This window comes from Heterocephalus glaber, unplaced genomic scaffold (assembly GCF_053883595.1).
Source record: "Heterocephalus glaber isolate CG9 unplaced genomic scaffold, H.glaber_assembly_v1.0 deba00000122, whole genome shotgun sequence".
Lineage (NCBI taxonomy): Eukaryota > Metazoa > Chordata > Mammalia > Rodentia > Bathyergidae > Heterocephalus > Heterocephalus glaber.
In genome coordinates this window covers 5,282,169-5,299,286 of record NW_028258138.1, presented here as the reverse complement: position 1 = coordinate 5,299,286, position 17,118 = coordinate 5,282,169, and the positions used below count along the sequence as shown (strand labels likewise).

At 41.1% G+C, this 17,118-nt stretch overlaps 1 protein-coding gene across 15 annotated transcripts in view; it reads right to left on the bottom strand.

Moving 5' to 3' along the window:
• Nucleotides 1–17,118, bottom strand: part of Ttc3 (tetratricopeptide repeat domain 3) — a 119,827-nt gene that overhangs the window by 21,733 nt on the left and 80,976 nt on the right. For 13 of the 15 annotated variants that reach the window (XM_013071325.3, XM_021256265.2, XM_087212150.1 and 10 more), the window contains 4 exons: nucleotides 15,087–15,191; nucleotides 8,487–9,465; nucleotides 7,590–7,655; nucleotides 2,430–2,579 (listed from right to left, as the gene is read on the bottom strand). In XM_013071325.3, the coding sequence (XP_012926779.1) occupies nucleotides 2,430–2,579; nucleotides 7,590–7,655; nucleotides 8,487–9,465; nucleotides 15,087–15,191 (1,300 nt within the window). The remainder of the gene's footprint in view (nucleotides 1–2,429; nucleotides 2,580–7,589; nucleotides 7,656–8,486; nucleotides 9,466–15,086; nucleotides 15,192–17,118) is intronic. The other 2 variants (XM_087212113.1, XM_087212180.1) reach the window with 1 other exon arrangement.

Genomic DNA, 17,118 nt, shown 5'->3' with positions numbered 1-17,118 from the left:
AGGCAGCTCTGGAGTCACCTTTCCTGAACGTCTTCAGTTGTGCTGTCACGGCTGCCTCAATATCCTGTCTTGATTCAAAATGTTAACCTTTCACAGTCGTATTACTTTGGGCATGGTGCCAAATCCAGTGACTCAGGTGGATGAGGACACACTGTCATGTTTTTATGAGCTGCCTTTCTCTTGGATGGCATTTAGCAGGAGCAGTCACCACATTTTTTATCATATCTTACACAGGCAGCCCCCAAAAAGGACTCAGAACTGCTTTAGGAAGGGCAAGAAAAATGGAATGTGTTGTTTGAGGGGATTAGTGGCAGTGTGTCTTTTACTGTAATCCATTTTTAAAATCTAAACATTCATCACATATCCACCCCTTGTCTAGCAGACCCAAAGCCGTACTTAGGTAAGAAGCCCAGGGCCTGAGAACACCCATCAGAGCTGCTCCTTCCTCCCAGGTTGCCCTCTGTCCTGTAGCTTCACCGATACAGTACCGAGCCAGACCATCAGGCTATAAAGCTGGGAAAGCCTCTGGCTTCCAGGAATGAAACCTTCACTCACTAAACAGCCGCCTTCAGTGACTGGGGCCCAATCTGCACTGTCACTCATGCTGGCCACAGGCACTCCCAGGTGATTTCCTAAAACTGACCCTTCCTGCAGCAATGAAAGTCTGTAGCAATATTCTATTTTGTTAACCCTCCTTTTCTCCCTGAGAAATGAGTAACAGTGGCAAGTAGTAGCCATGACTCAGTGAGCCGCAGTATAGCACTGCCCTAAGCACTTTCCTGTGACAGCTTCTGCAGTCATCAGTGCCTGGCAACGCTTAGTCTCATCAATGTTGCCTTTCAGTGAGGAAGCAGGTTTTATAGTGTGGAGGTGACAGGGATCAAGCAGTCCTTGTTAGAGGCATTAGAGTTTATTCACACTTGTGTACCGTGTGTCATGCGCTAGGCAGGTTTTTGTTGCTGTGGTTGATGCTGTTTTTAGTATATTTCTCCCCTGTCCAACCAGGCAACTGAGCAGAAAAATCTTTGGTTCCATATAACTCTTCTCATTCTCTGAACCTCTGTCTTGTCCTGAGTGTAAACAAGTCCTGGGGAGATGACAGCACCCATTACATATGGACCCTTTTCTTCCGGTTTCAGTTAAATTTCAAATAAACGAGTTTCTTGATTAAGGTCCCATTAAGCTCATTTTTTGTTATTTAATATGGTACTCCAGCTAATTGATCCAGACTTCTGGAACAAATTCTTCCCTTCTTAAATATGTTCTTTTTTTTTTTTTTTCTACCTTTCTGAATAGAAGACAGCAGCTTTTAAAAAAGAAACAGTGTTGGGGTGGGGATTTAGCTCAGTGGTTCTGCCTCCTGCCTCACAAGTGCAAGGTCCCAAGTTTGATCCCCGGTACAAAAAAAAGAAAAAAAGAAACCATCATTTTCTCACATCTATAATTCCACTGTCTCATTAATTCAGTGTGGCCCTGCCCATAACCAGGACTACTCCACTGGTCAGTCTCAACTAACAAAAGTCCAGATCTGTAGATTCAAAGCAGATGCTCTGATAGTGACACTTCTAATACACCTAAGGCTGCAGGAGGTCTCTTCCTATTGCCTTAGGAGTGAGAGAAGATGATGGTAGCAATACTGACAGTTACGACAGCGGCAGCTGAGCCCTCCCAATGCACTAGGTGGAGGTGGGGTACTGGGCACTGAACCCAGGGCCTTGATACTCAGCTACATCTCCAACCATTTTTAATTATTATTATTTTTTCTTGGTTCAGAACTCAGGGCTTTGCACTTGGGAGGCAGGCGGTGGCACCACTGAGCTAAATCCCTGGCCCCATTCTGAAGTTTGAATTCCCAAATTAGGTGGAGAAGTTGCCCAGGTTGGGCTCTACTTGTGGTCCTCCTGCCTTAGGCTGCCAGCGCGCTGGGATCACAGATGCATGCTAGCTACCATGTCCATTCCAGCACACCAGGTAGGTTAAGCCCTTTACAGGTGGTAAGCTAAACCCAGGAAATTTGAGCAGTTATTACTCAAATTTTCCAGATAAGCAACTAAAGCACAGAGGTCAGTAACACGCCCGAGAACAGAACTATTAGAACAGAACCCAGCCTACTGAGCCCCAGTCTGACTTCAGGACTCAGTCAGAACCTCTGCTGAGGCGAATTTAACTTGGAACTTAGTCACTAGAAAAAGAGTTTTAGGTAACCAGGCCAAGTAAATTACAGATAAATGAACTCCAATTTACAGTCCTTTTCTCAAAAGCAATTTGCAGAAAAGACTGTCACTTGCGTATGTTTTAGAGACATTTGAAAAGGGCTGCTTTGAGAAAGAATCTTTTGTTTAGTCAACAGTGCAATTCCAGCTAATTGAGGTTCATAGATGCTCCCAGTTACGCCACAGGCAATTACTGAGGGTTTCAGAGAAGATTACCTTGTTTTCTTCTAGGTTCCTTTTCAGCTTTTCTTCCAGGTCCCTGGTCTCTTCTAAGCTCTTGAGTTTTATGTGCTCATAATTTTCACACACTTCCTGAAGCTGCTCTTGTAAGACAGAGTACTCCTTTTCAATATGTGAAATATCCCCCTAGAAGTAAATTATAAAATTACCTATTAAAAACCATTTAAAATGCCTATTTATGAACTGTCTCTTAAACAAAGGGAATAAAAGGAAGATGAAATTTTACAAGGGAAATGTCACAACAATGCAGGAATTAAAACCCCTGAACATGGTTCAGCAGAGCCAGCTCCTTTTAAAACACAATTATTTGTATTATTTAAACTTATAACAAAACCTTTCAATCTGTACAATAATCAGTTCTGAATATTTGTTTTAGTAGGATTCGGAATTAGACCAATAGTTTCATTTGAATGCTGGGCCAGGGATTTAGTTCAGTGAGGGTTCTGGTGCCTGCCTCAGAAGCACAAGGTCCCGAGTTCCATCCCTGGTACCAAACAAAACAAAACAAAAGGCCAGGGATTTAGCTCAATGGTTTCACCGCCTGCCTCACTTGAATGTCATGCTCTACAATTAACATCAGGAACTATTAGGTTTCAGAAGTTGCACATATTATACATATTTTAGATATGAATAGGACATATTATCTTTGACTACTTTTAAATGTTTCACACAGATAATTGCTGGTTATTTCAAACAGACAAAGTGTCATCAATGAATTGTTTCCAGTTATCTGTGACTTGTACCAGCTTAAAAACCAAAACCCAGGAGCCATACTGCAATATAAAATGTTGGCAAATGATAAACATCACTTATTTAAGGCTTTTAAAAAAATCCTCTCATGCAGCTAGGCCTGTTGGAACCACACACTTGTGTCTGAGGAAGGGGATGCTGGAAACTTCTCCCAGCTGCCACGGCAGCCAGAGTGTGGAAATCTATCCTACAAATAATGGCACAAATCTGGGCCATCTGCCACATCTCCTATACCTCCCCTCAACACCTGAGCATCTTCCAAGTATAAAAGGAAGGAATCAAGTATGTGAAATTCTAGGGTTTATCAGAGGGCTGTGAACCTGGCTGGGTGATCAGACAGGCCGGTGTGCCCAGTTTATGCCTGTCCAGACTGAGTTTAGCACCGAGAATACAGCCCAAGTTCAAACAGTGAACTGTCAACCTTACTGTGACCCAGGGTAGGACTTTATGATTCATGATCTTACCCTTTGTTTTCACTCTCCATCTGCCACAAGGATCACGATGAATAGCAAATTGGTATTGTAATATTAAGCTATATACCCCAAATCACTGACGGACACAGGCAGCAAGCTAAATGCTACCTTTGTGACATTTAAATGTCACCACATTTCTGTGCGAAATGCATTACTTTTGCCCCTAACAGGTCAGGGGTTAGGTATGTGAGGCAACTTCTCAAAGTCCCAGAAGAAAGCAGTAGCACTGGGATTCAGACGTGAGTCTCACTGGTGAAGAAATTAGTGATCAACGAGACTGGTGTGCAGGTCCTGAAACAGAGGCTGATTTAAGAAAGCATCTGTGAACACTCCCAACACTGATGAAAAAAATGCTTTTGCATCCCCAGGCCATTTTTATTTTGGGGCAGGGTCTTGCCAAGTTGCTAAGGTGTCCAGGCTGTGTGCTCCAATTTGCAGTCCTCCTGCCTCAGCCTCCCAGACTGTGCACCAACAAGCCTGGGTCTGACGGAGAATACTTACTATTTGAGGGCGACAAACACTGAATTGTCAATGACAGAGACTACCTGGTTTGGAGTTAAGTCAACATAAGAACTCAATACCAGGCACTCTACTCAGTATATGCTATCCGTAGCCCAAAATGCTCACTGCAGCACTATTTCTAGGCGTGGAAAGCTGGCACAATCTAAATGTTCAACAATAAAAAAAAATGAGCCAAATTATCATACTTTCACAGTAGAATACCCAGTGTACATTTAAAATGATGGTGCTAGGGCCAAGGATTTAGCTCAGTGGTGCCGCCACCTGCCTGGCAAGCACAAGGTCCCAAGTTCGATCCCCGGTACTCCCCCCAAAAAAGAAAAATGATGCTGTGCTCTGTAATAATATAGTCAAAGACTACAAATTTCAAACACAAACTGCTTGGTGTGATCCCATCTGTTAATGGCACTGCTTAATCACAAGCACACGTTCAGGAAGGGCTGGAAGGCTGCACCTCATTAACGTGGGTGAGATGAACGTACTGCAGATGATTTTCAGTTTTTCATAATTTTAAGGAATATGAATTTAAAATATTTAAGGGCTCTATATTATTTTTATAATTGGCTAAAGTTATAATACTTTTCTTTCAAATAATAGCAGCAACACAAAGTTTTAACATTACTTCTTCCTCCTTAACTGTATTTTGGGTCTTGGTAAATTATTCCACAGCAGTAATTACAGAACTACTTCTTTGTTAAATGACAGCATAATATTTTGCTAAATGGATATACCATAATTTAGTCCACTCATGATAGAAGTTTAAATTGCATTCAATGTTTTGTGAACACAAATACAGACAAAGCATAAAAACAAATGTCCTTGCTCAATGGTTTCCACACACACGGACAAGTACAGAGTCTACTCTCCCTTTCCCAGGGATTTTAATTTTCTATCTTTCAGTAACACGCAAAGGACCGGTTTTCTCATTTAGCAGTTTTTTCATTTATTTAAAAATCAATTAACAGGGCCAGGGATGTAGCTCAGTGGTGTTGTGTCTGCCTGGCAAGTGCAAGGTCCTGAGTTCAATTCCTGGTACCAAAAATAAGAAAATTTAAAAAATTAAAAAATCACCTATTTCTCCCAGCACTCCAGAGGCTAAGGCAGGAGGATTGATGTGAGTTCGAGGCCAGCCTGGGCTACATAGTGAGTTCAAGGCCTGGCTGAACTACATAGCGAGATCCTGTCTCACACACACAAACAGAAAATCATCTATTTTCTTTATTGTACTGTTTATTCCTTCTCCTTCCCATTACATGTAAAGGAAATCAATTCTCTATATGCACCATGTTGCAAATAGTTTTCCAGATTTGTCATGTGTGTTCTGACATCCTGTGTGTATTTGTTCTTTCACAGATATGTACTATGTATATTACTTCAGATATGTGTGAACATGTATATCAACACACATTTTTGCCATACTGCTTACTGATCTAATCCTGGGTACTTGTATGGGTCCATTTCTTTATATTTAAATCTTTGATCTGCTTGGAATTTATTTTGGTATAACAAATCAGGTAGGAACTCAAACTGAATTTTTTCTAGATGACAGCACATTTCTCCTACCACTTGGTATCTAATAATCTACTTTTGCTCACTCTTATGTTTATTATACCTTAAGTTTGTATATTCTTCTGTTCTAACAGACTCTTATTTGTGTGATATTAGGGCTGATACTGTGGTTTTGCTATCTAGCTGCATAACCCCCTTTCTTAGAGTTTACTTTCTCTGGCCATCCTATTCTTGATGTTTGAGATTCTTCCACATGGGACTTTTCTTCTTTTGTTGTGGGGATGGAAACTAGACCTCACCCATGGAAAGTAAATGCTCTCGTATTTACACCCACGGCCCTTTTTATTTTATTTTGACAGAGTAGCTAAGTGGCCCAGGCTGGCCTCACACTTACAATTCTCCTGCCTCAGCCTCCAAGGAGCTGAGATTACAACCACTGTACTGGGTCCACATGGGAAGTTCAGAATCAGTCTGTCTGGTTCCAAATGAATCCTGTGCAATAGCTGGCTCTTGTTACTCATAACCTTGTATAAACCTCTCCTGCCATGCATCGCTGTGGGTTCTGTGGCCAACAGAATATAGGGGAGAAGATAGAGCCTGACTTTCCAAAGAAGTCCCAGAAGCCACTGTGCTCCGTAGAGGTCCACAAGGCAAGAATTGCAGGCTCCTGCCATCTGCCAGCGCCAACTCGCCAGGCATGTGAGGGAGCCACTGCAGGAGCAGGACCTCAAGCCCCCATTACTCCTGCAGATGACCTAGCCCTGGTCACACCTTCATGGTAATCTCAGGGTTAGGGTCTCCAGAAACACCCCAAGGAACAGCTCCTGAATTCCTGACCAAGAGGAATATGAGATGATAAATTTGAGTTTTTTTCTGAGCCATTAGATTTTTGAGGTAATCTGTTATATTAATGAGTAATTTGTTCACATGTGTACTGGGATTGTGCTAAACTTAAAAAAGCTTTAGGGAGAACTCATCTCCTTATTACAGTAGGTCTTCCTAGCCAAGTATACAAACTCCTTTTCATCATTTGAGTCTTCTGTGTATCATTAAGTAGTGTTTTAAAGCTTTCTTTACACAGATTTAAGTAGCTTATCGTTTTGTTGCTTTTTAAAAAATGACTCTTACAACTTCATAACAAGTTGCCACAGTATATGGAGAGGTAGTTCTTTTATATCCAATCACCTTTCTGGATTCTTTTATTCTGGTGTGGATTTTCCAGGTACATAGTTTTAACGCCTGTAAGTAATGATACCTCTTTTCTACCTTTATTCTTTCTCACATCTAATTTTGTCAGTTATTATCTCCATTAATGGTGATGTTTCAATTTAAACAGGATAATGGCTTTTGACTTAGGAGGGAAAGCTACTAACATGCTGAAAGATATTCATCAATTCTCATTTGACTATCAGTTTTGGTAAAAAAATAAATAAAAAGACTTGAATTTTTCCAGTACCTTTTCAGCACCTATACAAATAGCTTCTATTTATATATTCATTTTTATTTTTTACAAATACCTTTTATATTAACAAAATATATTATATAAAAAGATTTTCTAGTTGAATCATTCATAAAGTATTGAGGGTCTTTATAGTATCTTTCTATATCATCCATGTGAATAAATTTGTAAGTTAAAACATGATCATCATACAAATTAAAATAAAGCCATTATACTTTGAAATAAATATGCTAGAAAAACATATCTATTCCTTTGCTTTTTCTCAAATTACAACAACACAAAAAAACTTTTATTACACTGTAAAGTTTCTTCCATGATAACTTTATATGGAACTAGCTGGCTCCAAAATATTGTAACTCATCATTTCCAGCTAGGTAAGTTAATGGAAATTAAATCTTCAAACAGTTCCACACAATTATGACTCACCTGCTGCCCCTCAAAAGGACCGTATGGCTCAGTATTGGCTTCTTGGTGTGTTGTGGTCCAGGACACCTACGGGACAGAACACTCTAATTACCTCAGGTGCTCTAGTGAAATGAGTAACGCTTTAAAATATGTCCCCAATTTTTTCAAGGTTTTTTTCAAATTAGATTATGTTTCATGCTTTCTATATACCATTTCTATTAGAAAAAGTTATCATTTAGAATTAGTTAAAACCGAAATGATACTGGTTTATTACTCTTAAACATATGTTTCAAAGTTTCCTAGAAAACAGAAAATGAGGAAAGGGGCAATTCAGTAAGGATTTAATGAACTCACAGTCTATAAAGGCTACTAGAAAGGACTCTATTTATTCTCTTGTTGCTCGGAAGGAACTCCCCTGTGGGTGGCTCTCATCTCTCCATCTGGCAGGCTCTTTTAACTCTCATTCCTTCTCTGGTTTGGCAGGAGAAGCTAGGCGTGTGTCACTCAGACTCCCTTTCTTATTTCTCTGGGGAACCAAGTGCCTGTCTCCTTCCTTTTCCCTTCCCCCTCCCGCCTGTCCCAGTCTTGCTGCAGCTGCAGGGTGAGTGGTGCTAGGAGGGCTTCCCTGTCAGGGCCACTTCCCACATCCTCCTATGCACCTCTGATCATTAAGCGGCGACGCTGTGGCTCCCCCTGCTGGTGTACAACTTGGGTAGGGAAAAATATCTACTGGACCCAGACTTCTTTCTGGAAAAATTACCTGTCATACCCCCTAGAAGGGTTCATACATTTATTAAAATATTTTCAGGCAAAAACTTCAGTAAAGTTGTAAAACCAAAAATTTCTAAAGCTTTTATTAAGTGAAAAATGAAAGGGAAAACAGCTGCAGTAGTAAGATCTTTTCCCTTTAAGTCTTACCTGTACAGCAACCTCCTGCGTACGTGGAACACTTTCTGCACTGATTTCGCACTTGCTGTCAGAGCTCCTGGAGTGCCCCTCGTTTCCGTCAGACTCACGTGGGTCCCACTGTGCCTTTCCAGACCCTCCCACAGAGTCCTCAGAGATCTGTGTTTCCGAGGCAATCGGTTTATCAGCAGCCTTCTCGGCATTCAAATTAGGATCCTTAAAACACAAAAGAGCATTTTTCTTCACCCTGTCATTGGCCAGAAGAGACGGCACCAGGGGCACGATCGCCCTCTGGCGCTGGTATTCCGAGGAGATGCCGGCCAGCGGCGTGTAGATGCTGGTGTACCGGGGCAAGCCTGGCAGCATGTTCATATATGCAGGTGGAGTCTGGCTCATCCCAAATCCCTGGAAAGGGAGGTAGGTGCACAATGTTGTGACGACGTGTGACCGAGCCCAATAAGCCGGCGTCACAGCCTTCGACAGTGGCTTGAGCGAATCACAAGAGACCCCTTCGGGCTTCTCGTCTTCAGAAAGAGGACTGGAAGAGCTCTCAGGCCCAGGCGCGAGCTTTGTGTCTTCACAGACAGGCTTGGGAGCCTCAGCAGGCTTGGGTTTGGGCTCCGCATCCTTAGCAGCAGGTGCTGAAGCCGAGTCAGACGCTGGGCTGGGCTGTCCGTCTGGCTGAGACGCTCCAGCAGTTGGACTCGGCGATAGCTTAGCTCGTAAATACTCTTCCATTTTTGAAATCTCTTCTGCTTTTGCTTTCATGTTTCTCTTCTTTCTTCTTTTCTTGAGCCGTAACGTAACCTTCCTCAGTGCAATACAGTTGTCAATCACAACAAAACGTGGACATCCTAGGAGAAAAGACTTTAAGCCTCCGGCTTGTTCTACTATCTTTCGAGTTTCTTCTGGGAAAAACTCATATTCTTCAGTGAATACCCTGTTACCCATGTCCACGGGACCTTGTTCCTCCACATACTGAGAGAAATGACTTGGGGAAAAAAATAACATTTACTCGAATTACTATAAAGAAATACTTGTACATGTTTGATAAAAATGTTGATTTTCCCAAAGCAAAACACTATTCACTTCTTACTGGTCTTAAAGCCCTCCCCAACATCAAAGATAACAATATAATAAACAAAAAATGCTTACTCTTGAAAAGTAATCTTAAAGACTATTTTTTTTTTTTTTTGGAAAAAAGCAAGAGAATCAACAAGTTATTTTATAAGCCATGTGGTATGTGGTATCTATAATCCCAGCACTCTAGGAGGGCGAGGAAAAATGATGGCAAGTCTGAGCGCAGCCCAACAACTCAGAGACCCTGTCTCAAAATAAAAATAAAAATAAAAAAACGCCTGGGGATGAAACTCAGTGCAAAGGCCCAAGGTTCAATCCCCAGTACTGGAAAAAGAAAAAAGCCAAACGAGAAAATTTATTCAGGACCCCACCCCCTCCTCAAGACTGTCAACAAGAAAAATGGTAAATGAGAAGAAATCAAATTGTAAAAATCCTATTTCAATTTGCATACAGTGAATCTATTTATTAAAATGTTTCTGACTGCAAATGTGCAGCAGTTCAGAGGGCCTGAAATCAATCCTATCTGATTAGACCAATAAAGGAAGGGTGCGCCCCCTAGTCTGACTCTGGTTCTGAACTGGCCGCTCATTCTGTTTCTGGGCCTGTTTTCTTTTCCCATTCTTGCATGTGGCACAGAGGCTTCGTCTTCAATTACATCCGGTACCGCTCTGTGTCAGTGAAAGTACAACCAGCCCGACAGGCACACTAGCCAGGCTCAACGAAGACGGTCTTTTCAAGAGCAAGTCTTCCATGGGGCTTTTTTAGTAAGTTAATGACACCAAGGAGAACAAATTATTTAGAAAGTTAAAAGTGACACTTTCTTGAAGAAAACTTTTGTGCAGTTGCCACAGCAGATAAATGCATGAGACAAAAATGATTCACCTCTACCTACAGCAACTGCTACTCTGGTAAAAACCAAATGCCTCTTCTCATGTCAGCTCTGCTGCTCTCAATACTTAGAAGTGATCTCAAGTCTATTTTAATGTTTCATGATGACTATCTCCTCCTAGAACAGTGTCTACTCTGAAATGCCACTACATACGTGTTAGTTTCCAAGGTAAGGCAAAATGGCTTTAAGATTCATTCCCATCAAATTTCACTCTTATAGAGAAATCTCTCAAAGCAGAAAAGGCTGAGGGAGAGGAAGGTAAAAAGAAAGAAATCGCAGGGCCAGGGACGTAGCTCAGTGGTACAGCGCCTGCCTCGAAAGTGCAAGGAATTGAGTTCGATGCCTGGTACCAAAAAAAAGAAAGAAAGAGAAGAAAGAAATTGCTGTAGTCTCAGGAGCATCCTTTCTGAGGACTTGCTGACCGGTCTGGCTAACAGTGGCCCCACCATCTGTCCCCGGAGAGGCCTTCCCAGTGGATCCTAAGCTGCCATCAAACAACAGCAGAGGAACTGGTGAAGGGGAATGGGATTTACTCTTTTTTAAAAATTAAAGCATTTGTCAGACAGTTTTGTTCTCCATAATAAATACTAAAGAGCAATGTTGAAAAATAAAAGTTTTCTACCTGGACTACAATAATTCAATTGGACATGTGCTAACTCAAGAACAGAGACTATAGAAAAGGAAATGGCTCTCAGCAATGCAGCGACAAAGCGCCAACCACTAAGTGGGATCAGCAGCACAAATGCCGATGCTGACCAGCTGGTGATGACCCAGCACCAGAACTCATGTTCCTGAAGGGTACTGACAAGGGTATGAAAAAGATACATGCACTGTTAGGGTAAAAAAGGCAAATGACCAAACAGGTCGTGAAAATCACAGTTGGTACATTTTTATAAAATGTGTTACATGTATATACCTTTTAAATCTGAAAGAATACACATCGGAAGTTAACTATGGTTATATCTAGGTAGCAGAATTATTCATAATTTTTTTTTTTTTTTGGTACTGGGGATCGAACTCAGGTCTTTGCGCTTGTGCCACAGGCAGCGAAACCACTGAGCTAAATCTCGGGCCCATTATTCATAATTTTAATCTATCTTTAAACATTTTATTTTTATTCGTATTATTATTTTTAGAATCAGAAAATTTTTTTCTTCCAAGAAAGACGGCTTTCACCATTTCTACTGCTAAGTAGCAATGAACTTTTCATACACTGAAAATAAAATTTAACTCAACAGGGCTGGGGATTTAGCTCAGTGGTGTGGCACCTGCCTTGAAAGCACAAGGTCCTGAGTTTGATCCCTGGCACCACAAAAAAAAACCAAAAACAAAAACCAAAAAACAAAAACTCAACAAGGATCTCTAGCCTAAAAAGAAATGGTACTATAACTATATTGTGAAGAAAAAAAAATTGGTTTTTTTTTTTTGAAAAGGTCTCGCTTGGCTGGCCTTGAAACGGCCGTGACCCTTCTACCTCAGCCTCCTGAGTACTTGGATTAAGGTGTGTGCTACCATGCCCAGTGAGAAAAACTTTAGTTACTATTTGGGTTTTTTTTGGAGGGGGTACTGGGGATGGAACTCCGGACCTTGCGCTTTCAAGGCAGGCGGCGGAACCACTGAGCTAAATCCCTGGCCCCTTAAAGTTGCTATTTGAAGTACAACACAAAATGAATTTTAACTCTATTGTTTAGACTTTTCTAGGCTTAAAGTAGTCCCGGTAGGTTGTACACTGGATGTAAAATAGCAAAAATATGATTTCTTCATCGTCCAGTGTTAAGCAGTTACACTTAGCCCGTCACTACAGTGCACACCGGTGTTGGTGTGGCTATTCAGCAGAGAGGAAAGAAGCTCAGGCTGCACGGGAAGAGGTGAGACACAACTGATGCTCCAAGGCACCATTTCATTTGCTGCCACGTTTGGAAATTTACCTTCTTGTTCATGATCTGGCCCCTTCAAAGCACTGGACTCTGAAAGGGCCAGTATTCCTACACTTAAGGATCTGAGGCAAAGAAGTAGGCCCATTGTAGATAACAGGAGCAAAAACAATACAGCTAATTATACCAAAGACACTGATGGCTGTTGTGTACATATGGTGTGTTTCTGTGTGTGTGTAAATAATCGTCACAGCTTGGTGAGGACCAACGGTGTCTTTAGCCACAGATGGACACATAGTGCCTGTCACTGTCAGCACAGGGGCAGCACAAGGTGGGAAGGACATTTGGAAAGGCACTTCTGGCACACTGATTCTGGGAGTGCTCCTTGGCAAGTCACTGCTTTGAGCAAGCCCACGGTCCTTACTTCGGAACACTGGTTTTATTTGCAATGTGAGCCTAGATCAGCTGAGCTCTCCCGCAATGCTGCAGGCTGCATGGAATCTGTCACATACTTAATATGATGTGGTTAATAAATCTCGGCTAACACCCAAGTGGTGTGAAGAAAAAATTCAATGCAGAATAATTTGCTTTAGCTCTCTAAATCATAAAACGTTAGAACTGGAAGGGGTCATGAAAAAGAAATCAGGCTTAGGGCCAGGGATTTAGCTCAGTGGTTTCGCTGTCTGCCTCGAAAGCGCAAGGACCTGAGTTCGATCCCTGGTACCAAAAAAAAAAAAGAAAAAGAAAAGAAAAGAAAAGAAATCAGGCTCATTCCCTTTTTCCAGATGAAAAGCTGAAGTCCAGAGAAAGGGAATCTGTGGCAGGAGCTGGCGCAGTGACCCCAACATCCTCCCTGTCCAGTGCTGTTCTACTCCATCTCTTCACATTGGAAAGTTCAGTTCAGTCTCAGGCTTTTTCACACAGGGACGAATAAAACACATCACCATTTTTAAGTTATCATATGTTTTCTTATGAAATTCAAAGAATTATATTTTTCTGGGCATGGCAGAGTACACCCGTTATCCCAGCACTCTGGGGGGCTGAGGCAGAAAAGAACTGCAATTTTGTTTTGGTTTTTTTTGGTACCAGGGATCGAACTCGGGTCCTTGTGCTTGCGCAGCAGGCAGCGAAACCACTGAGCTAAATCCCCGGCCCCTAGAACTGCAATTTTGAGTCCAGTAGTGAAATGCTGTCTCAAAAGGCAGCAATCCTCCTGCCTCAAAAAGACCTTTTTCTTTAAACAAAACAAAACAGGTGTCACTGTGTAACTCAGGCTGGCCTTGAATTCACTATGTAGTCCCGACCAGCTCTGAACTCATGGTGATCCTCCTGCTTCAGCCTCCTGAGTGCTAGGATTACAGGTGTATAGCACCATGCTCAGCCAAAACATTTTAAAAAAGGCTGAAGACCCAGCTCAGTGTCAAGGCCTTGTGTTCAATCTCTAGTACCACAAAACAAAACAAAATAAAAAATAATTACGTTTTGAAATACAACTTCCTGTAACTTCTTGGTTTTCTACTACTGTATGATAGATAAGACAGACCGATAGATAGATATCTAAAGACAAATCAGTCTTTTATTCTCATAAGTTTAATTTCTTCCCACTTAGAATGTTTTAACTTTTTTTTTTTTTTTTGAGACAGGGTCTGTCTGTGTAGCCCAGGCTGGCCTCAAACTCAAGGCGACCCTTCTCCCTCAGCCTCCTTAGTGCAGGGGTTCCATATGTGCACCACCACGCCCAGCCTTCCCACTTACAATGGCAATAAGTTCTTTAGGAGAAAAGCTACTGAAAACTACATACTGTAGCTTTGGTTTTAGACCCTAAGCAAAGCCCAGTCTATTTTAAGAAGCACCAGTCTAACTAAGTAGCTGTTTCCACATGTCATCCAGGGGTTATCTGGAAGTAAGATTTGCACAGCATTGCGGTCTAGGAAAAAAATCTAAAACAAGGACCTATGGCCAACAATTAGATTAAATAAGAATGACTGAATTTAGGAAAAATAGAAGAAACGACCCTACTGTGGATGAGTGAAAGGATTTTCGGAATAGATTTTGTTCTCTTTCCTTTCCTCTTCTCAGGGAAGGAGGCGTTAAGCCCCAGCGCGCTCTGCTGAGCTGCAGGCCTATCTCATTTTGCGCGGTGTTCTGAGACAGGCTCTCAGTAAAGTGCCCACGTGGGACCTAAATGTGTGATCCTCCCAAGTGCTGAAGCGATTATAAGGTACATCACTGCAACTGGTCAGCTTTTAAATTAATTTTATACTGGAGATCAGATCCCTCAATTTTTTTTTTCTTTTTCTTCCTTTGAGTGCTGCAGATTGACCTCAGGGCCTTGTGCAGGCATCAACATGAGGAAAATGAGATTAAATAATGGTATTATTCTTTGGCAAACGAATACGATGGAGTTTATGATAAAAAGATCATGTCTGAAAGCTTTATTCATCAGTTCTCAGGTCAGAACAGGAGAGTTTTAGAAGCAGAAAGTATCTATATTAGCTCAAACTGATGGAACAATGACTATTTAGTCTCTAAATTTAATAATTAAAAATCTTCAATTAATTTTTGTTAATAGAAAGAAGGGTTTTTAAAATAGTTTTCTCCCGGAGTGGTAGGCCAATAAACGAGTCCTTTACTGAATTAAGACACATAAGTTTAAGGACCGAGGCCTCCATACAAACAGTTGCAGCAATGTCAGCCAACTCACTCATACAGGGAGCACATTTGTGTTTGGGGCTAACAGCCCATAGCTTCTTACTGCAAGCAACGTACTCTTTAGACTGCTGCTGCTGCTCGTAGAAAGCTTCGAATTCTTCTATTTCCTGCCGAAGGTGCTCTGGCACTGCAAACGGGCCAGTAGGGTCTCCATTGCGCCTGCTGATTTAAGAAACAATTTTTTAAATAATAAACTTCTGGGTAGGCCAGAAAAATACTTATGTGAAATAAACAAAATGATGGAAACATTATTTGACTTCAAGTTATGAAAAAGTACTACCAGGAAACTTAATGCAGAAAAGGCACCTTTCCACAGTTATAGTCAGGAAATAGTTACAGCTGACATTCCAAGGCAGTACTTTATATTTAGGCTTGCTACCAAGAGCACATTTCCTTCAAATTCTAGGTTTTTAAAAAAATTAATGCTGCATTAATTGTAACTTAGTAAAGGGTTGAGACAAATGAAAATTTTATCATGAAAATGTTATTAATAAGTTCAAGTGAGATTAAGACAGATAAAAGGTAATAATAAAAACTTTTTTTGGTACCAGGGATTGAACTCAGGACCTTGTGCTTTTGAGGCAGGCATGATGCCACTGAGCTAAATCCCCAGCCCCTAAAAAGACTTTAAAAAAAAAACAGTGTAATCATGTGTAAATACCGAATAGTTTCTCTAGTGTGAAAAACTAAGAGTGTAAATAAGAATCAAAATGTATAACTGATATTGTGCAATAGGAAGACAATGTCTAAAGGAATAAGGGAAGTGGGACGGGAAGGGGAAAGGAAAGAAAGGAAAAGAAAAATACGAGAAAAGGAAAAAAATAGAAACAAAGACTTTGTAAATAGGGAAGGGTAGGCAAGGGGAATGGGGAAAAAATAAGAACCAAGATACATCATGTAATGGGGTACAAGATCCCAATGATGAATGTAACTGTACTGTATACGTAAAATGTACCAATAAATTAAATGGAAAAAACCCCGCCAAAACAGTGTAAGATGGTAATGCCCTAACAAAGATGTAGTACTAGTTTACATTCCCACCAGCAATGCTGAAGGGCTCCTTTTCCCCCACAACCTCGCCAGCTTGCTGGGTTTTGAGTCCTTCATGAGGGCCATTCTTCCTGGAGTAAGGGGAATCTCAGTGTTGTTTTCATTTGCATTTCTCACCCACTATGGAGATTCCTCAAAAAAACTAAAAATAGGAATTCCATCTGACCCAGCTATATCTCTCTAGGTATCTTCCCCAAAGAGTTGGAGTCATCATATTACAGCAACACATGCATACTCATGTTTACAGCAGCATAATCTAGAATAGCTAAATTATGGAAGCAGCCTACAGATGAACAAAGAAAATGTATATATACACAATGGAATGCTACTTAGCCATAAAGAAGGATAAATCTGAGTCATGTGTAGGAAAATGAATGGTTCTTGAGACCATAATGCTAAGTGAAGTAAATCAGACATAGAAGGTTAACTATCCTATGGTTTCTCTTATATGAGAAACTTAAAATATTAATAATTTAAAGAGCAAAATAAAGGAGAGATGGTAGGAAACAGAGGTCACAAACTGAGGGAGAGTGGGGAGGGTGGTGGGGAAGGAAAGTAAAAATGATCAAGGTGTGATGTGTATATGTACAGATCCCCCCAAATGAATGTTAATTACTATGTATTGCAAACATATACTAATACAAAGGAAAATTAAAAATTAAAAAGATGTATCAATTTGAGTGTGGGCTGTAAAACCAGAATGTATGGTTTAAATTCCAGCTCTTCATTTACAAGTTTTTGGTCTTGGTAAGCTCTTACATACACTGTGCCTGCTTCCTTATCTATACTGTAGACATAACAGGACTCACTTATCTCCTAGCGTGGATGAAGTAGTCGAATGAGTCACCCATGGGAAGCCCTGAGAACAGTGACTGTACGTGAGTGTCAATCCTAGAGAAGGCTATGTTAGGGTCTGAGTGATTTGGTTCCCACAAAGTTCAGATGGTGACGCTGTCAGGTGATTTGGTTGTGAGGTAAAGCCCTTATGAGAGGGATCTGTGCCTTTAAGAAAGAGGCTGCAGGGGTTGGGGATTTAGCT